Here is a 20,808-nt window from a genome sequence, read left to right as displayed (position 1 = left end):
TTTTAGCAGGGCCATATGGTTTTGGTTGCCTTCTGCCTTCTGGCCCGCTGGGCACAAAAAAGATGTTGTTGTGTTTTCGGTTTCTGCTTACGACCGCAACTTTTGATTTTGTAGTTTGTTTACCACGCGTTACTTGCAGGTCTCCAGTCTTTTGAATCATGGTCCTTGTTACGGTCTTGGCTATTAAAATTCCCATTTCCTGCGCCTAAGCAGTTTTTGTTTGCATTTTCTGATAGCCGCCACCTGCTTCAGCGTTTTTGCAGACCGAGGCCAAGTCAATGTAAGTGACTGAACAGAATAGATCCACTGTTTTTCAGTCGTTTCGTTTTGAAATGCATCTATTTACGTTTTATTGTGCTTATAGCGATGGCATGATTGATGCCAAACCAATTGTTGAGTTTACAATCGCTAATGTAAACGGTCGTAGTCGATCGTTTCGGCTGTGAAGATCAGCGCGATCTGTCGACTTGTTGCTTTATGTCTGTAGAACGCTGGCATCATGGCGGCTGAAGAGTATGAAGCGTTAAGCGAAGCTGACGATCCAGATGTTGCCTTCTTATCCGGCAGCGATGATGTGGAAATCCGTCCTGGCCGGTCAAAAAAATCCCTACAAAAGCCCCGACGCGGCTCTAAACGTGCTTCCCACAATGCGGGATCAGCGCGAGCTGGTTCGCCTGTTATTTGGATTGTGCTGCTGTGTCTGCTGCTGGGTGGTCTAGTGATAACGCTCATTGTGATAATGTATCATCGCACGGGAGATCTGACCAAAATCACATCGTTGCATGAAGAATTCCAGGAGGATTCCGCGCACCCAGATTCCGCAGCCTTGCCCAACCACGTGCAATCTCACTCGAATATCATCAGTCCATCGAAATCTCTTACGCACGGCATCGCCAAAAACGGATCACAGTGTGTTTGGCATGCTAAACGCTTGCCGGATACACTAGCGCCCAGGTTGTACGATTTGAATCTCCATATTGATCTGACGGTGGAAAATTATACGGGAATCGTCAAAATTGATTTTGATGTGCTCATACCGACGACAATGATCATACTGCATGGGAAAAATTTGTCCATCGGCAGTGCGGAGTTGAAGAGATTTGAAGCTGCAGGACCAGCGGACAAAGGCGAAGGCATTCCTATTAAACGAATCGAAATCTGCAGGGAGTTGGATCTGATTGAAATATCCGTCGGTAGCACTTTGTTCGAGAAATTCCGGTACAATTTAGCGTTGCGGTTCAGTGCCAAACTCGGGCAGTCGACAGGTGGACTGTATGTTAGTCATTACCGCGATGTTAATGGACAGAAGAGGTACGTCGTAGTTAATTTGCTATTTTTTTCGGTGATTTGTTTTATTATTCTCGACAATTTCGCACGGCGGAAAAACGTTTTGTTGGTTTTTGTTGATCCTTGGCATGTTATATAAATTTTCAGATTTTTCAAATTTGAACCGGTCTGATCTGGGTTTCAGAGCTTTAGCAGCAACTCAGTTCGAGCCCACATATGCGCGCTCGGCTTTTCCATGTTTCGATGAACCGCAGTGGAAAGCTGTTTTTCGCGTTAAAATCCTGCATGATAAAGATTTGACAGCCGTCTCGAATATGCCCAGAGAAAGAACGGTGCGTCGTTGAAACCAATGTTAAAACGCTAACTTAGGTTTCATTGTGCATGTTTTCATGTATTACAAAATTTGCAGGCAAAATACAAATCGTATTTGTGCAGGTTCTATAATACATGAAAATTATACACAGCACCTGATTAAGTGACGAATCCATCTTCTGATGTTATTTATAAAATTTTTGCGATATTTTATTTTTTTCGGTGTGTTTTGATAAATTCAGAGCGTTTCGAGGGTGGACCCTAACTTCTTGGAGACTGCGTTCAAAGATACTCCAGTGATGTCGACGTACCTGTTAGCAGTACTTGTCAGCGATTTCGCTGTGGTTCAGGGCCAGAGAGAACCGATATCGGTAAAATTAATGCTGCTTTGTAGTGTCTTTTTATTTAAGGTTCTTTGATGGGTTTGTTTGCAGGTGGATTTACATGTCAGCCAGAACAAAATTAGTCAAACACAGTTCGCTTTGGATGTCGCGGCTAAAGTGACAGAGTTTTTTTCAGAATTCTTTGGAATTTCCTATCCGTTACCGAAATTGGGTTTGTGGCTTGAAATATTTGCAGTGTGAGGATGATTTCCATATTAATTTTGATAATTCTCTATAGATCTGGCCGCTATTCCTGATTTTGCCGCAGGTGCTATGGAAAACTGGGGATTGATGTAAGCATAATGATGCTGTCAAATGCAGTGATTTTCCTACGGGTATAGGTTTGTTGTTACGTTTTCTGTTTGTCAACTGAGATTTTTATTCAGGCCGTATATTTTGATGTATAAGCAGCCGACGAATAGGTTTAATGTTGGAATGACTGGGATTTACATAGTGATAAAGTATTTCATAGAACGAACACAATCTGAGTATTACTGTATTGTATTGTATTGTATTGTATTGTATTACTGTATCGTATTGATCGTATTGTACTGTATTGTATTGTATTGATCGTATGAAACTGTGGAATATTTGTCTGTTTTCTCCTATGCGAAACGCGAACCACGATTGATTATAAATTTTAGAACATTTCGAGAAAAGGCACTTTTATACGATCCACAAGAATCTGGACTAAACCAGATGGAGTACGTTGCCACCGTTGTTGCTCATGAAGTGGCGCATCAATGGTTTGGAAATCTCGTGACCATGGCTTGGTGGGAACAGTTATGGCTGAACGAGGGATTTGCCGCTTTTATGGAATATCTGGGCGTTAATTTTACCAACCCCGAACTGCTCGTTATGCAGAAGCATTTGGTATCCGATGTGCAAGAAGCATTGTCTTTGGACAGTCTCTTATCCACCCATCCGGTGGTGGCAGCGGTCGAAGATCCTGCAGAGATAGTGGCACGCTTTGACGACATCTCCTATAAAAAGGGATCATCTATTTTGTGGATGCTTTTCGAATCCCTGGGACAAGATGTATTTCGTCGGGGCGTCACGCAGTATCTGAAGTCACATATGTATAAAAATGCGGAGACGAAGGCTTTGTGGGAGGCCTTGAACGATGCTTGGCAGAATACCACCGACGGAAGAAATTTTGGACTGACAGTTGAAAAAATTGCTAATTCTTGGACTATACAACCAGGTCAGTGTCACTATCCTGTGATAAATTGTGTCTTGCTCTTGAAACTGTAGTTGTAAGGAGTAGCTAGCAGATTCTTTGAGCTACAAGTACATTTGTTGATATTTTAGCCCACCACTCTTTGCTTTTCCTGCCTTTGTCTTCGATTGATATCTGCTTTCCATTTGTGATGATTGTGTTTATGGGATGAACTTTTTTCGACTCCTCTTTCTTATGTATAGTCTTTTCGTTTCGATTTTATGGTTCGTTAAAAAACTAATTACTTACCTAACATTTTGCGGAGCTTTTCGTTTTTACTACGTTGATGATGATCCGTTGTTTGGCATTCGTTATTGACTTCTGCAAATATGCAGGATATCCGCTCCTAACGGCTTCTCGCACAGCTGATGGCGTTCACATCACTCAAACTCGTCTCGTACCATTTGGTGAAAATATTACGTTTTCACCCAAGTGGTACGTTCCCATCGCGTTGGTCACGTCTCTGGGTGGTCAGGAAGATAAATCCTGGATGGCGGAAACAACCTTGGATCTTAAAATTCCCGAAATGCAGCGTCCAGTGTGGTATCGTCTGAAGCAAACGGGATTCTATCGTGTAACTTACGATGGTGCCAATTGGAAAGCTATCAGTTCTGCTTTAATGCGTGACCATACCAAAGGATTCACTCCTGAAGACCGTTCGACGTTAGTGGACGATGCACTTAGTTTATCCAAGTAAGTTTGCATTTTAAATGGCTTGGAAAGAGTTGTGTATTCGCAATACATCTTATTTCTTCGGCAGGTTAGGTCTTTTGAATGTTACTTTCGCTTTGGACGTGGTTTCCTATCTTAAAAATGAGAAACATTATTTGCCGTGGAAAAGTGCATCGCCCCTGCTTAAGGGATTGGAATCATTGCTCTACGGCACAAGTTCTTTTCGTAAATTTCGAACCTGGCGGAAAGAGTTAGTTCGTCCGGTTTTCGAGCAACTGGACTGCAAAAACTCGAACAGAAGCGATATCGCAATGAGGTAGAAAATTTTTTTTATTATGGAAACCTTTCTTCGATTAGGTTAACATTCTCTTGCTCATTGCTTTGCTGTGTTATTTAATGGTTTGTTTTCGTCCTACGAAGTTTTTGGCGAAATTTGTTAATACGGAATAATTATTTATTTTGTGGGGAAATTTGTTCATACTTTGTTTGCGTTGTTGTTTTGCAGGCGCTTATGCATCCAAATCTTTGATGAAGCGTGTTATGTAGGAGTGGATGGTTGTATCAATTTGGCACTGGAAATTTTCGCTCAACTGCGCAGATCTAATACGAGGTCTGCCTAAGTTATAACCATCGGAACCGTAGAAAATTATCTCCTGCTTTTACACAGATTATTAATTTAAATGGAATTAAGTACTAAAATAGTCTACGGTAGTAGAACGACAATAATTTTCTAGCTGAACTCTCTGGAATTCGGTACGGCGAATGACCTTCTCATTCCTTAGTGTTCCGGTCGACATTCGAAAATACGTTTATCAAACAGTCGCGCGGCGTGGAACCGAAGAAGACTGGGATTTCTTGTGGAAGCGCTACCTGACGACAACCGTGGCTTCTGAAAAGGACGTCATTTTGCGAGCATTAGGCAGTACGGAAAATATGGCGTTAATTACACAGTAAGAACGTGTTCCATCTGAAGCAGCGTGAGCGTAATTATCAGTGTGATACCTATTTAAAAATTCTTCACCTTATTCGTGCTTTTGTTCTATGCAAACGTTTTTTTTAAATCGCATTTTCAATAGTCACTTGCAGCGCTTTATTTGATACGGCTTCCGGCTTTTGATACAAAATATTAATAGTGAAAGCTGTCACTTTAACAAGTACGAAAGTGACGCTCAAAAATTGTAGTAACATGAAATGCCTTCTCAATTTTTCAGATTTCTACGCGACTCTTTGGATGACAGCCTAGTCCGCCAAAGTGATACGACAACGGCAGTGGCAGCACTGGCCAACAACTACGTTGCTAGAGATCTTGTGTGGAAAACCATTCGACAGAATTGGAATCTTATAATGAAACGGTATAGACTCCATTTACATGTTATTCGCAGTACTCTAGAGTTTTGTTGTTAATTCACCTTTTATGCACAGGCATGGCAGTGACTCTGCCGTTGCAAATTTTCTGTATTGTTTGGACTGGATGAGTACACCAGAAGATCTGCAAGACATTAAGGAATTCTTCGAGCATCCTGGACGCAGCTTAGGCGCCGGGTTGCTGGCATATAAAGAAATTCAAGAAATCATTGGCTTGCACTGGAAATTTTTAAAATTGTATGGTAATGATATCACTAATTGGCTGGTTGCCCGTGGACTGTGATCTGTAAATAGAATGTTTTAGCTTTTACCGAAATTTATGCGCCAGAATGAATCTCTCGGTTTGTTGTTGTTAGTCGTGTCTTCTTTTGTGCTTCCTTTGAATGTATTCTAGAACTGTTCGTGCAGACCGCATTATGTGACTGATTTTCTACTGATAAAAGTACATTTATCGGATTTTATTGCTTTGTATCTTTTTATGTTGTCAGAATGTAAAAAAAGATGGGAAAGTGTTCAAGGACATGTGAAAAGATGTTACAATAAACCGTGCTGACTGACCAACTTCAGATTATGTTGCCGGCTAATACAGCCATGCATATGCTCCGAATGTACTTATACAACAGTTACTGTACGCATACATGTCTGAACGTTTTGTCGTACCTACTGCATGACGTTGTCGGGAGAGCTTTTCCGCTTTTCATCTGCCATCCGTATTTTTGATTTACAGAAGAGAAAAAATGAAAAAATCCTTGGGTTCGTTTTCAATAAAATCGGTGTGTTTTGGCCAGTGTTGCATCCTGAACTTGTAGTTCGTGTGACCAGTAACTGCACTGCTGCCAGTCAAGTACCATTAGGTGCAGATTATGACCTTTGCCCATGATCAAACAGCAGTGAGCAACTGGACCATGAATTAAGGCATCTCGTAGTCGTTAGCAGTAACCATCACTGTCCGTCATGGCATCCATGGGGTTGGTGAAGCGGTGCTGAAATGGCGCATATTGTGCTCATCTGTCTTAAGACATTCAGCATGCATACTCTGTGTGATCCAAAATAGTAATTGAATAAAAGACGCAATCCTGCACTCTTTAGAATGCAACAAAAATTTTACTGACAGGTTGATATTACTCATTTTACTGATGTTTCTCCACGAGAGAATTTTCAGAAGGCCGCTTATGGAACCGATAACTAACCGACTACCACCCAGCAATACACGAAAAGGACATCTTAGCATTGTATCGGCATGGGGGGGGGGGCCGATTATATGGGCGCAAATCTTGCAGATTTCGTAATTTGGATTTGCGGATACAGTGAGTACTTGCAATATCAATTAAGCAATCTTTTTCCAAAAATATCAAGATTTTGGCTCGAGCTGAGGCCCTCTTCTGGCTTTTTTTTCTTTGGCTCCCCCCATCAGACGGTTGAAACGCTTTGGAGAGCTAGGCATTCGATGTGACCTTTCCGCTTATGTTGTTGGATGCAGCTCTGCCGCTGTTGATGCCTGTCATGCGGCGTTCATACCTTGATGGTTTCAATCCCGGTAGACCTTCCATGTTAGCCAGTTTTCAACTTTCATGACAACTTTTTAAATACGTATATCTAGTATCTACTGAAAAGATGCTTACTTTCTAGATTTAGTTACGGAGAAGTTTGTCAGGGGCACCATCGATACACTTTAGGACATTCTACATTTATTCCGACATTATGTGCCCTTACAGTTACGTCCAAAACCAGAAAGGGCGCACATAATCACATTTATTTTACGCTAAGTTCGGCATACATCAGGGCGCCATCAGTAGCACTGACTTTAATTTTAAGCGTACTCATTTTTTAAAACGCCAGAAATTCGCTGCAGTTAGTAGCATACGATGATACGAGACTTATGCCTTTCCCAGTAGTCTTTTACAGTGATTCGGAAGAAATCACGCACACCGGGATTTAAATTTTCCGGTCCGATGCGTAACCTTTCGAGGACAAACAAATTTTACAAAGGTTAGATGGTGCAGACATTAACTCACGCTATTAAGGCGCGCCAAAAATTAGCTGACCGCGGCTAAACGATTATACAGCTAGTAGGCTGTAATGGCTGTTGTGGAAATTAAGTCCCCAGTTTTTTTCATCCCGTAACTGAACTAATGAATAACTTTGCTCACTTACTTGGTGTTATTTCTCCAGATCACTCGTTCCGGATCCATCAGCTTAGCACGTCATCAAAGGTACGCACCAATTGACATTAAAATAAAGAAATAATCCTAAGAATGTTACGTCAAAGCAGAAAAGCAAGCAAACACCTCAATTAGAAACAGGACGAGAGCCACGAAGCCAGATATCTACTTTATCGCCGTAAATCGCTTTGCATCTACTCAGCATTCGTTCCTGTTGAATTATATAAACACGCACAAACACTTCCAGTTGCGTTGAAAGAGATAAACGTCAAAAATCAAACTTTTGTACCATGAAAACCAAAATTACATGAAAAACAGATAAACGAGAAATCCTACAGTTCAAAGTGAATGCACACAAGATTAATAACAGAATATATTTCCAACCACCGCTGTCAACACAAAACGTGCAACTTTCTTCAACAATCTGTAATAAGTTGAAAGATTTATGTAGATAAAATAAACCGCCAAGTCGAACCAGAATGTCACTTGAAAGCAACGTAGAAGAGGAGCAAAGCTATGAATTCAATGACCGCAAGTACCGCACGCAGTCCTCACTTTTTCCTTTGTGAAGATGATCCTGACGCCGACGCTTCTCGTTTCTTGCTCCCGGAATTCTTCTCATTAACGTCTTTGTCCTTTTTCGCCTCCGGAACGTTCTTCTCAACCCACTTCTGCAGAGGATTCATTACTTGCGGTGGTGACTTTGGCTTTTCGACCCATTCAACTTTATTTTTCTTTGCTGATCCTTCAGCAGAGCCGTCATCATCGTCTTCCCATTTACTTTTCGCTGGCGCTTTAGCCGCTAACTTCATGGAAATCTTTTTCGGCTTCCCATCCTTTGATGTTTCTTCGAATGCCTATTCAAGTTGTACATAGGTAAATGTCATAACTTACAACATTAATAATTTTAAATTTTGAAGCTACGTATATACTGTAAAATTCCAAAATCTTTCGCTATGTTTCTGGTAAAATCCCGTAAGCAAATGTTAATCAATTTAAAGCAGGAACTGCAACTCTAAATTCATTTACCGGCATATCAGCAACTATCTCCCCGAGATCAATTTTGAACATATGACTGGGAGTTGGTTCCCAGTTCCGAAGAATCTCAGCAATCTCCGTACTAGACCTTCCATGGACACTTCGTTTTTCCAGTTCGTAGGGCTTTCCAAAAGGCAGTTCCCCAATGACCACTTCATAGCCATTGCGATCACCATATTTATACATACTCAAGAAATGCTCCACTTTTTCGTTACATGCGTCAATCACTACACAGGAGCAGTGCGGATCATCAACTTTCTTTTTAAACCCTTTTTCAAGCTCTCTGCGATATTTGTCTTCCATCTTGGCATCGTAGGCATAGTGGGGCGCCTAACAGGCAAATATCTGGATGAGTAGGTAGGTAACATTTTAACTGGACGACACGCAATAAATTTTACGCACTTAGAACGAGATCGTAATGAAAGTAAGGGCAAATATTTTGGTAAGGCCCCTTCAACAGCCAACGACCATAAGCAAAATGTTCGAAATTTTCAAAAAGACTTGCAAAAGTGATCAACCAGTTTTAACCTGTGTTTGTAATAATAGGTGCACAAAAACAACTGCTACAAGCAAGGCGGACACACCTAACGGAATCCTAAAATTTTTAGAGGATTGCTAACTTGCAGGAATAAACTAAATAAAAGTAGGCAAAACCTGGAACCATCACCGAAGCTCAAGTTGTCGTACTTCCGGATATGTATATATGTCTTTTCATCAAAATAATATGCAGCATGCAGGCTGGTGCAACATCACGAGTATGTATAACACACTGCATAATCATTAAATTTTAATAATAGGTGCACAAAAACAACTGCTACAAGCAAGGCTACTTCGTACTAGCAAAGAAATAAAAGTAAAACATCTGAATAATCCAGACAGGAAAGCACGATGATCAGGACTGGCGTCAAAAACAAAAATATCAAAATTACCCTAAGACTTGCCTTCAAAAAGGATACCCTAAGCAAATCAACAGTTTATGGCGGAAATACGCATCTGAGAGTTTATTGTTTAATAAGACTGCGAACAAGTGTTATGACTGAACATATCGCACAGAGAAATATCCTGCATTTAATTTATCCGACTTATGAGATACAGTAACTGCATGGCTCATGACACTTATCGAAGCAATGCTAAAAATAATATAGCGAAGTCTTATGCAGCACTGCGAAACTTCGTGTGGCACAACGCATTTCAAAAAGCAGATACTTGTATAATGAAGATAATTCAGTCTAGTATACTATACAAGTTCAATTAAATTATGTACATACCTTGTTGACGCCACTGTCATTATCTGCCTCAAAGTAGTCATCCATGGATAAGATCCGCGCTTCCGGTTCAATATCCTTTAGTCGTTTGGCTACCCAGCTCTTGCCCGATCCGGGCGGACCGCGGAGAATAATCGTCAGTTTCTTCATGCGACGACTACCCCGTGGTAAAAGGTCAGCTATTGGAACAATCTTAGAAATTGTTCCACGTCGATCAGCATGTGCACGCTCCCTAAACATATACCACGAACTGGATCACAAACGAACAGAAGGAGCAACAAAGAACATATAATTTCGCTTAACTACTTTATATTACATTCTCTGCATCAATATGTTAGAAAAAAATTACGGTTAATCTTGAAAAGACAAATGCCAGCTGCAATTACATTGCACTACCACAGAAATTACGGCTTAGAAAAATCAGTTACAGTACTTGCACATATGTTATTGCAACGCTGCCGTACATTGGCAAACTTACCTATCTGAATCGAAGCGTGATACCGGCTCAGGACTACAGCGATTTCTTCGCTCTTCACTGACTTCCCCACGATAATAACGTTCTCGGCTTGGACTTCGCTCTCTTCTGTAGTATCTATCCCTACTTGTTGACCGTTCTCTCCTATACACATCCCTCTCCTCATTGTATCTGCGATAACGTTCTCCTTCATCTTTTCTTTCGTCATGCTCCATCCGTGATTCTGAGTGCACCAACTGAATCGGGGGTTGTGGATAAATTGCCGGCACTCCATACTCTCTCGGTCCAATCTGTTGTTCGCGTTGCTGAAGAACTTTGGCGAAGAATCCACTCAAAGCTCGACCAGAAGGTCCTACAGGAGAGGCAAAATTCCGCTCCTGATCGACGGGAGAATGGAAGAGATTTGCTGGTGAATACACTCGACTGTCGTGCATGCTTCCACCATGATCCATGGGCCTATCTAACCGATTTCCTGGAATTGTGACCGTAAGGTCATCATGACGAGAACTAATTTCGCGACGGCGTATCGAATCATCGGGAACATGAAGGAAGGTTGGTGGGACAGACAGTTGCGATTCCATGCGCGTATCCCGCATTTCCGGTGGCCTACCTGGATTTCTTTCCTTATTATCGGCAATCCGTGCGTCATAATCAGGTACGGAGACTGGTTTCGCCTCACCACTGGGTAGTGGCTTATTTTGGGCTGTCAAAAGGAGATACTAAATATTTTTCAAAAAACAGACGTCATATCAGAGAAGGAAGGGAATGCACTTTGCAATAAATTGTCATGTTCTCAAGAACCTTTTCTCGATCACGGTCAACATTCGTTTTACAAATTAGTGTGCAAGGGGAAGGAAGCATCACTTTAAGCTGACAATGAGTTTAGGCGCAAACGGTATCCAACCAGTTTACATTAAGTCAGCATTAAATTTTCATTAACTTCAGCAGCTGCTCTACTATAACACTACTCATAGTAGCATGTACAGTACGACAGTACGAATATAAGTTTCCTCTAAACGAATTCGTTTCAGACAGTCAAATATTAATCAACAAGCCAAGTAACTACCTATGTCTTTCGACCAGCTCAAGTACGTAAAACGTATTCAGATTCAGATGCAAATTTTTCGCAAAAACATTTCGCATTCGGGTGACGTGACTGACTTCTACATGCTGGTTCAACAATTCACCAGAAATCTGTAGCCACCCCGAGTTATGTGAAAAACTAGATATGGTAAATTACGGAAACAAGTGCAATTCACACCACAAAAATTCAGATTCTGTCAGCTGTATTTTGAATCGCTATTAATATATTGATTATGTACTATTGATTATGTATACATCCATGGTGCCTTCGCCGCTGATTTTAACGGGGAAAGTATGGCGCAGCATAGCGGCATAGTATTCGGTCAATGCTGAATACTGTGAAATATCGGTTCGATGCAACGAAATACTATCTACCTTGCCCACAACAACTTTTGCACTTTCAATCGTTCGATCATTCACGTTGGCCGCAACAGCAGACATAATGACCAATTCAATTGCCCCTCACCTAAGCAACGTCTGGTCATAACACACATACCTGTAAAAATAATGGACTGCAGCAGCGAAACCAGCTTGTCAGACTGATCCGTTGGCATTTGACTGCCAAACAACTGTTTGGCTCGTTCCACCGCGTCCAATATCTGTCGTTCGCTCATTCCTAGTTCATGCGCGACCTCGGGATTGACATTCGGCGCAGTAGCGTCCGGCTGACTGACGGCAGCCGGACCGCTCTGTTGTCGCGAGGTACCTTCCTCTGATACGTTGGTCCAAGCACCTTCCACGAATTTTGGACCCAACTGTGACTGCTGAGGACGCCGCGCAACCACCGGCTCCTGAGTTTTTCCGGTTGGCAGAACAACCGGTGGCTTCAACGGACCCTCAGGTGCCGAACTCTTGGGAGGTTTTTCTGATGATGATGTTTTCGATAACTTTGATCGAGGTTCAGTCGAAGGAGCTGGTTTCCGTGCTTTATCGACCGAAGTTTGCGCTTTTAGTGGTGGCCCCTTTTGAGGTGGCTTTGGTGTAGGTATGACGTTCAACCTTTCTTCCATAGACTGCAGACGTCGGATTTCAGTGAACGACGGTAAATCCGTAGAAGATTTTACTACCGATGAAATTCGCTTTCCAAAAACCGGTTCAACTGATTTAGCCGGTTCCAGTGGTTTGGGCGCTGACCTTCCCGTTGTGGTAATTTTCTGTCCGGCAATACTCTTGATTGGCTGCGCTGGAGAAGGTTCGGGATCGCCAGATCGAGGTGCAACCGGGTCTGTATGTTTAGCTTGGCTCAGAACAGCTTCCGTTTTCACAGAGCTAACAATATTAAGGATTTCATTCACTGTTATGGGTCGATTTTGACTCAATGCTTCCATCAAATTTCTGGCACATCCCACTTTTTGTGCGACTTCGGCGGAAAGTCTGGATTCCGGAATCGCTGGTGCCATAGACTGAAAAAACAATGTTTTATAATGCTTAATAATACGCGCAATTTCAATAAGAGGACAGTCGAAACAAGCAGGTGCAGAGGTTACAGAGTTGCTTAACTAACCTGAACCAGTAGTGACAAGCCATACCGATCCACAAACGGGTTTACATAGGGAGCGCCCACTGGTCTCTCATAATACGGCTCTGCCGATGGTTTAATGAACGACAGCGGTTCAGGCGACAAGGAAGGTCTATACGGTGCCGGCGGTGAAAGCCTATCGCGATGCGGAGACCGCGAACGAGCACGCGACCGCCCATAATCTGGAGATGGGGACCGTCGAGAAAAATCGGATTTTCTGGAGGCCGATGGGAACTGCCGGGATCCATATTCGTCCGTCGGCGAATCCCAATTCCGTAAACGATAATCGTCGCGGTTTGGTGACCGTCGGTTGTCTTCACGTTTGGGTGATCTCCGGTCATGTCTGCGTTCATCGGACTTTGCAGTGCGTTTCGTTGCCGATCCTCGGTTGCGTCCAGGAAAACCTGGCTTGCGAGTATCACGAGCATTTTTAATATGGTCGGGAAGAAAGTCTCGGATTTTTCGAAGTTCCGATAATAAGCGCTCTTCCTGCACTTTAGCGTACTCGGCATCAGCAACTGGATCGACATGCGGTTCGGTGGAGTACTGCAATGTATGAAAGCATGATCACGTCTTTGCACCGCGGTTGCATGTCAAAACAAGACGTTCAGTAAAGAGTTCTGACAGTGCAGTAACAATGCAGGCATGCAAAAAAACGGATACCATTTGTTTCCTGCTAATACGCACTATCTGCTTTTTACCGCACAATAAGTACCACCGAAAGTAGTACACTAGGAACATTTTTGAAAAATCAGCAAATGCACATTTTCTAGCATAACATTTATCCGCAAATGACTAATCGGGAGTTACGGGTGTATGTAACTCACAAGTCACAACTAAACAGCAAGGCATTCTAAGCAAAAACGCGGCATCCAGCATTTAATAGTCCACAATACTCACCAAGCGAATCCTTCGTCCCAGCCAGCCGATACCGGGGTCATTGTAATATGGCCTTCCAAATTCCGAGTCTTCTTCATAAGGATCTTGCGGCTCTTCAAAAATCTCCGCCTCTTCCGACACTTCAACACAATCCGCTTCTAACGGCACGGGGTCTTTGTTATTCGGGGACAAGCATTTGTCACGGCGCTCTAAATTCGCTATTCCAGCGTCAACGCTCTGAACCGCTGTGACCTTGAGCTCATCATTCGTCGGCTTGGCTGCACCACTGTGCCGTGGAATTTCCTCCACCTCCCATCCATTATTACCATAATCATCCGCGGCGTAATCTTCAAGGCCAACGTTTGGTTTGATGCTTTTAGATTGCATATTGTTGTTCGGAACCGATTTCTGTTCCGGAAGGTGGCTTCGAGCCGGATTCGGAATATCCCGTGGTGGAACACCTCCATGCGCTGATGGAGCTGGGAATCGCGATTTAACTGGCGAAACGGAATTCGCGCTCTGCGCTGGTGGCACGGGAACGCGGATCGAAGAAGCCATGTTCACGGCTGGCAGCGGCGCAGACACATTCGGAAGACCCTTGGAAAATTCCCCCAGTGAAGCCACCGACCCCCCTTGACGAAGCCTTGTCGAAATCGGTTGGCCTAAAGATGACTCCGATCCGGCGTCGGTAAATGATGCTGTTCTTACTGGAATACCGAAGGTGCTGGCATGTGGCTTTTCAACCGTGTTGACAAATGTTGGTAGCAAATCGTTGTCTTCCAGGGGCGTGTTTTGTTTAACTGGCCGGACCCCTCCAAAGTTCCCCAACATTCTAGGCGTGCTAGCATGAGTAACGTTTCCTGGTAACTTCAGGGGGACCGAGGAAGCAGCTGGCCGTATACTTGGAACAGCATTCGGAAGTGTCTTCTGATATACATTCCGGTCGTTCACGGCTGACTCCACGGCTGACATTCCCTATACAGAATTATTATCCGTCAGAATATTCGATTATCAACATTTACGAAAGTATCTCAAATTAACACTAATAGCGCTCAACACAGCTAGGATGCCACAACATAACGAAAAACGACAATCTTCAAAATAAAGTAAGTATTACCGGCATTCCCGATGAGACTGTAGAAGCAGCAGGTTTGGAGTTCGGCTGATAAGTCAATGTTTTTGCTTCGGGGTTAACAATAATCCGTGGCCCAGCAGAATTCTGAGGATGCGATGATTTGGAGATCGGCAGAGTGTTCTGCGGGGGCGGAGGTGGCGGAGGAGGAGGAACGGACGGTTCGGGAACCGCCGATTGTGCTGCCGCCAGTCGCAATGACCTCCGTTGTGCCAGCGCTTTCCGGTAGAAACTCAAATATTCAAAATATGACTGAAATTGTGCCGTGTACTGCATGAACGTTGAGGCATCACACGCGGTCTGACAGTACTGTTGATAATTGGTATAGTACTGCTGCCAGCGATTTAGATAATCTTCAAACTGCTGCTCGTGTTCGGGTGTGGTGATAGCGGCAAACAGTTGCTGTAGATTGGGACTCTGGCCGGACGTTTCGGTGGATGACTGCTCCGTCGATGCAAACATACCGCCAGGTACGGCGGGAACCGTGGGAGCGGCAGTTAATATCTGGGAGGCGGAATGGATAGGCATAGCTGGATCCTGTGTAGGGACCGGAGGTGGGGGAGGGTTCCGCGGTGGAGGGGGCGGAGGAGGAGGAGGCGGTGGTGGGGGGAGTTCAATGGTCGCGGCCACAGCAGCTGTTGTAGAATTCTAAGCAATTCCATACATCACAATATTATACAATTAAAATCAATCAAAGTAATAAAAAAGGTATCAATTTAATACGAAAAAGTTAACACGCAAAAACTGTTATCAACAGTTATTGCAACGAAGCGACCAAAACTGAAATTTATCTGCAAAGGTGACATGGTCGAACCTGAGTTCCTGTCGATGCCACCTGATGGCCTCGAAGGGCCGGATCCACTGTTTTGGGAAACACACCAATATTTGGTTCGTTTCCGTCATATCCAGCACGGGGCACATTTTCAAGCTGTGCGTATCCTAAATCAGTAATCCAAAAAAGTATACAAAATCAGAATGTATATTAATCTTGAAATTTAGCATAAATATGGCTACACCATAAAGAACCGATTCAATCACTCCTAAGGCAATTAATTTGGAAATTATTAAACAAGTTAAGCAATAAACAACTTAAGCTGGTGGTAACGAGTGTAATTCGCAACATCTGTTGGATAAAATCATAAATATGTTTTTAAAATACCTATGTGGTCACTGGCAACAGCTCAAGGCCATCAAATCCTACAAACACTAGTAAATGTAAGTAACCAAAAGAAAAGGAAAAAAATAATTTAACCAATCATCTGGACACGTCGCTTAGTTAGTAATCGACAAACTATCCATTACGCTTATGGCCAGAAAAGGAAAACCAAAGAACCTCTTCGATATTCTGTGCAAGTCGTAGATAAGCTGCACCTGGATAAGCTGCTGGACCGAGTAAACAATAACGCAGAAAAATTATACGAAGTACAGACATATCACAATTCGTGTGAAACGGGAGCAGAATTGGAAGAAGATCACGTTAAACCAGCTCAAGCTCAAAGAAGGGAAAGAAAAGATGCAATAAGTAAGCATCGATTACCTGCACCGGGCGCTGCAATGCCAGGCTGGAATCCGAAAGCAGAATTGAATCGAGCCAAACTGGCAGCTGAAATTCCCAGTCCCTGCAATCCCTGATAGAATGCAGGGGGTCCTCTTGCTCCGCCAGGCCACGGCGGAGCGTAACCGGATCCCATCGCCAACTGTGCAGCCTGCAGATCGTATAGCGGAGGACGGAACCTTCCGAAGCCAGGATTATGCATGGCTGGGGGAAACGAAGGTCTCATTCTTTCTTATCTTTCAGGCACCACAATCTCAACACATAAAGGACAAGTCAGAAAATCCTCCAGAACAGGCGAAGGGAACGAGGTGCAATGCAGCAGCACTCGGAGGCTGCAGCAATTCACTCATCGGGCTAACAATTTGACGATTTTCGACAGTCTGCTCTTTTCCACAGAAATCGCGAGTACATTAGGAACAGTTCGCTAACCATTTTATTTGGCTCTCACTATCATGCAAACAGTCTAAAAAAGTTTTAATTTTACCTTTAGACATTCAAAAACAAAACATCTTAGTCATAATAATTGTGAGATTACAGATTACTTACTACTTCGATTCCATACTGTACTTCTGTATATTTGTGCCTGATTTTGTGTCGAAAAAAGCCACAGCACTACGTTGCAATGATTTCTGTACTTTTGTCAACCACCCCTATGGGTAGGTTGAGGTTTTTACTTTTTGAGCATATTGCATACGTATTAAAGTACGAAGTGCTGTACATAGGCCCTACACACACTTCCGACTTCCTAGTCACTGACTCACTAGTCTCGGAGAAGCGTCTACGCTGTACAGAGAAATGACAACGGAAACAACATCTCCTCGAAATAATCGCTTTTATTTCAATGAAATAAATGCTAATCAGCATCAAAACAAATCTCTAAAGGTGAGAAAAAGGGCATGAAACCAAGGAAAGCTAGGAAACGATGTTAACGGTTCCGATGCTGGCATCCGAATGGCAAACACGTTCCGTCGTGTTTGAGAAAGCTGGCATATGGCGAGCCGATCCAATGATGGTGAGGCATATGTGCCACTACCCTGTGCTATATGCACGGCACTCTGACATGCCACGGGACGGGATGCCGAAGCCCCTTGAGGCTCAAAACAGGAATGAGAAATGAAAAAACGCATCTTATATGCAACATAATGAGAAATTCTTATATAAAAAAAAAATGTGCCAATTATTTCATCACAGTTAGTGAGAACAAGACGCGGCAAATGCGGCGTAAATTTAATCAAAACGAGTTTATACTCGTAACAGAATCCGTTAAATTCCCATTCCGGTTATTTCCAAAATCGCACACGTTAATCCGTGTTAGTTTTGCAGGTTCCATTCCGGAGTTTTCCTCCAATTATACGCTTTGTAGCGTCGATCCACGACATATGTGCAACATAGTGCATCTACGGCGATTTGATTTATCCGTTTTCCTGCAATTAATGCACTACGGCAGTTCTTTAACCAAGTATTATGCACTGATTTGTGCATCTACGGCGATTCATTTTGTAAGGATTGAAATGAATTCAATCTGGTGCACTCGTTGGGCGTTACGGCCTTTTCGTTTTGTACTCGTTGTACTGTACGGCGATTTAACAATGTTAATTTTGCGACTCATTGTGCACTACGGCGATTAACATGAAGTTGTGTACTCATAGTACAATACGGCGATTTCAATTCCGGTATACACACAGTGTACTACGGCGATTTAATTTTTAGCATTTAATGCTTTTACGGCGTTTCCATCTGCGGTTCGGCATTTAGTACGTTAAGAGCGTTGCTCAATACGGCAGACGTAGTCTTAATGTCGGCACTATCATCCAACATATCCGCTCCTCCATTTCCTCCTGGATAATACAACGGGTCGGTATCGTTATCCGGTATGTGTACCGCGAAAATCAAGTGGTCCACATCGGTAAAGGTCGAACCCTGGCCCATTGCTTCCAGTTCGTACTGCCTGTCCCGCAGGGCTTGGCGGGATGGATAGAGAAAATTGTTCTCTATAGACGGCTTCTCATCCGTCTCCATTACTGCTTCTTCCAGGAGTTTCTGCGCGCTTCCTGAAATCGTCAGTGATTCCACCGACGCCACGACATCCGTTCGCGGAATTTCGCTAGGTGGCGCAGTGATCACTGCAGATTCGGTATTCACAGTCGGCGGTACGGTTGCAGTGTTCTCTGCAATTACTGGTGCAGCATTAGCTGTCTCCGGCGTTTCGTCAGTTTCTTCAGTGTCCATTGACACTACGGTTTTCTTCGGTTCAGGTTGGACTGTCTTGCTGGTCGTTGGAGTGTCGGGAGAATTTGGGGCGACTTTGCGCTTCCCCTGACTTTGACGGTCAGCAAATCGCTTAATGAGATCATAGATCCCGTCATAGTATCCATTATGGATTGATTCGGTCTTCAGTCCGTCGACTTGCATCACACCCAGAATGTCATTTAAGACTTTCGCTTGTTGTTCCTCATTTAGAGGCTCGCCCAAGCGATTAACGTAGCTTTTTAATCGACGATTCTGTTCCTCCTGCCGGTATGTGCGGGCCCAGTGGTGAGCGTGGCAATTGCCCATTAGCGCGGAGAGGATGACCAGAATATACTTCTTAAGTCCCCATCCGATATTAATCGTATCCCATGTAATTTTCATGGGGGCAACTTTTCGCTGTATTGCACACGCGGCACGGCAGAAAAACCAGAACTTTGCTGGATCCGTGTCCGGTAGGATGAACTGCAGGAGAAATTCCTCCGGTTGTTCGGTGTATAAGATTTTAAACTGGGAAATTAATTCCCAATCTACTACGGTAATTTCGATAAGTTTCTCCTTCAGCTGGGAAATATCCAGCGCGCTACGCAGTCCATGACGGCGTGGCGTTTCGTATCGCCTAATCTCCATCTGACGGAACAGATCAATCTTATACATATTGATCGAGTTCTTAATACGGAGATCATATCCGATAGTATGGAGTAAATCCAAAGTGTCAATAATGGCTTTGCCAATTTCGGCTCTTTGGTCGGTATTAACTGTGCCAATTACTGACACAACACGATCCACATATAACTCCAAATCACGACGAATAACGTCGATATCGCGGCGGATGTATTGTGGATGTGTTTGCCTTTCAGGCATCACCAACACAGATGCATCCGGTTTATACGGTGTTGATTTATCGCGCGTTGCGCGGATGTTCCAATTTGCTGCCTTCTTCCTCTGAAATTTAACAGCTGCATTCAGCTTACCGGGCATAATATCGCCTTCTTCAAAAGAATTATCTGGGGTTTTCCCCACATTCGGTAAATTGTAAGTAATTTTATGGCGAGTTTTGCCACTAGCATTGCTAGTGTTGCTAGAATGACTAGCACCTGAGTTCGGCTCGGAATCGAAAACTGGTTCACTTACAGGTACAGGCTGCACTCGCAGCAATTGTAAAGGCGGTTGTTGATTCACTGGCGGTTTCCTGGTCAGCGGCGGAAGATTCGCTAACAGCGGATTAGTTTGCCGCTGTGGGGGTTCTTTCGGTGCTGTCCCGGCTGGCCATGGACACGGAGTTATCGTTTTCGTCTCTGGATCATACTGGTAGCTTCCACTAGGAAGACTCTGTTGCAGGTGAGCAATATGCTCTGGAGGCAATGCGCCCGGTGGTACTTGCAGCGCCATATTCGTATAACGAATAGGTGTTTGTGTTTGCTGCATTTGTGGCTGATATCCCGGCAGACTTTGCTGCTGATGTTGCGGTGAAAACATAACCGACGGCTGCCATTGGCCGTATGCTGGCTGTTGAGACGGCATTTGCTGTCCACCGACACTCGTCGGATAATTCTGTAAATTATGAGAATTATCTCTATTCGATGAATATTGAATACCCGTATTGACCGGGAATATCTCAAAATTCCCACAGGTACTGTTCACTGGAATAGTTACCTGATTCGATGGTGCAGCGATGCATTGCATCAGATTAGCGGTATTCCGTCCGAAGTTCTCCGGGTGTGTCGCACACGACCATTCATCAGCTTGATCGCCAATAAACCTAACGGCACTCTTGTAGATGCCATTATAGTAATATGGCGTGGCACAGACTACCGTCCAATACTCCGGCAGCGTTATGGTGCGATACGCATCCAGGCTGCGCATGAGTACTTCGTCAAACAATCGGGAGACAACGACTTGCGGATTATCCGATCGGTAGTTGGGTCCCAGCGTGCATTCCACGCATTTACGGTTATTCGTATTATTTAAACAGCGATTGCAGGAGCGCATTGGCGCATAGGCGTACGGTAATTCCTCCATCTCTGCAAATAATTTAAAATAATTAAATTATGCAGTAATTAAGGCGTTTTAATATTATTGCGTAGTATACGCATCTAACCACCTCGGAGATACTGTAAAATTGGATTAATTCTCTTCTTCGCTAACGTGGTCTAACACCACGGATAAAACCATCCCGCGATGCGGGTCATTCAACCCGATAATTCTCGGGTCG

At 43.6% G+C, this 20,808-nt stretch overlaps 3 protein-coding genes across 8 annotated transcripts in view; 1 reads left to right on the top strand and 2 right to left on the bottom strand.

The window, feature by feature from the left end:
• The first annotated feature begins 73 nt into the window (after nt 1-73).
• On the top strand, nt 74-5,791 carry LOC129597947 (endoplasmic reticulum aminopeptidase 1-like). Its single transcript, XM_055495652.1, has 13 exons — nt 74-280; nt 488-1,311; nt 1,472-1,619; nt 1,842-1,970; nt 2,034-2,154; nt 2,221-2,275; nt 2,627-3,186; nt 3,537-3,894; nt 3,962-4,189; nt 4,379-4,483; nt 4,656-4,823; nt 5,085-5,225; nt 5,296-5,791. Exons 2-13 carry the CDS (start codon nt 500-502, stop codon nt 5,519-5,521), a joined length of 3,051 nt encoding a protein of 1,016 aa, XP_055351627.1. The 5' UTR covers nt 74-280; nt 488-499; the 3' UTR covers nt 5,522-5,791.
• A 1,772-nt stretch (nt 5,792-7,563) lies between these two features.
• Nucleotides 7,564-16,897, bottom strand: LOC129597981 (uncharacterized). The gene is made up of 10 exons (XM_055495696.1): nt 16,329-16,897; nt 15,606-15,730; nt 14,777-15,439; nt 13,681-14,634; nt 12,766-13,326; nt 11,758-12,664; nt 10,182-10,881; nt 9,707-9,935; nt 8,430-8,768; nt 7,564-8,257 (listed from the first exon to the last, which is right to left on the bottom strand). The coding sequence occupies exons 1-10, from the start codon at nt 16,570-16,572 to the stop codon at nt 7,952-7,954; spliced, it is 5,028 nt and encodes a 1,675-aa protein (XP_055351671.1). The 5' UTR covers nt 16,573-16,897; the 3' UTR covers nt 7,564-7,951.
• Nucleotides 16,898-17,016: 119 nt separating this feature from the next.
• The window catches only part of LOC129597983 (mediator of DNA damage checkpoint protein 1-like), a 29,481-nt gene continuing 25,689 nt past the window's right edge, over nt 17,017-20,808 (bottom strand). For 3 of the 6 annotated variants that reach the window (XM_055495698.1, XM_055495701.1, XM_055495700.1), the window contains 2 exons: nt 20,250-20,617; nt 17,017-20,147 (listed from right to left, as the gene is read on the bottom strand). In XM_055495698.1, the coding sequence (XP_055351673.1) occupies nt 18,069-20,147; nt 20,250-20,617 (2,447 nt within the window). In that variant the 3' untranslated portion in view covers nt 17,017-18,068. Of the gene's footprint in view, nt 20,148-20,249; nt 20,618-20,808 lie in introns of those variants that run through there. The other 3 variants (XM_055495703.1, XM_055495702.1, XM_055495704.1) reach the window with 3 other exon arrangements.

The sequence above is a fragment of the Paramacrobiotus metropolitanus genome, unplaced genomic scaffold (assembly GCF_019649055.1).
Source record: "Paramacrobiotus metropolitanus isolate TYO unplaced genomic scaffold, Prichtersi_v1.0 Parri_scaffold0000112, whole genome shotgun sequence".
Classification (NCBI taxonomy): Eukaryota; Metazoa; Tardigrada; class Eutardigrada; order Parachela; family Macrobiotidae; genus Paramacrobiotus; species Paramacrobiotus metropolitanus.
Note: the sequence above shows the minus strand (reverse complement) of the source record. Positions and strands in the feature narration are given on the sequence as shown.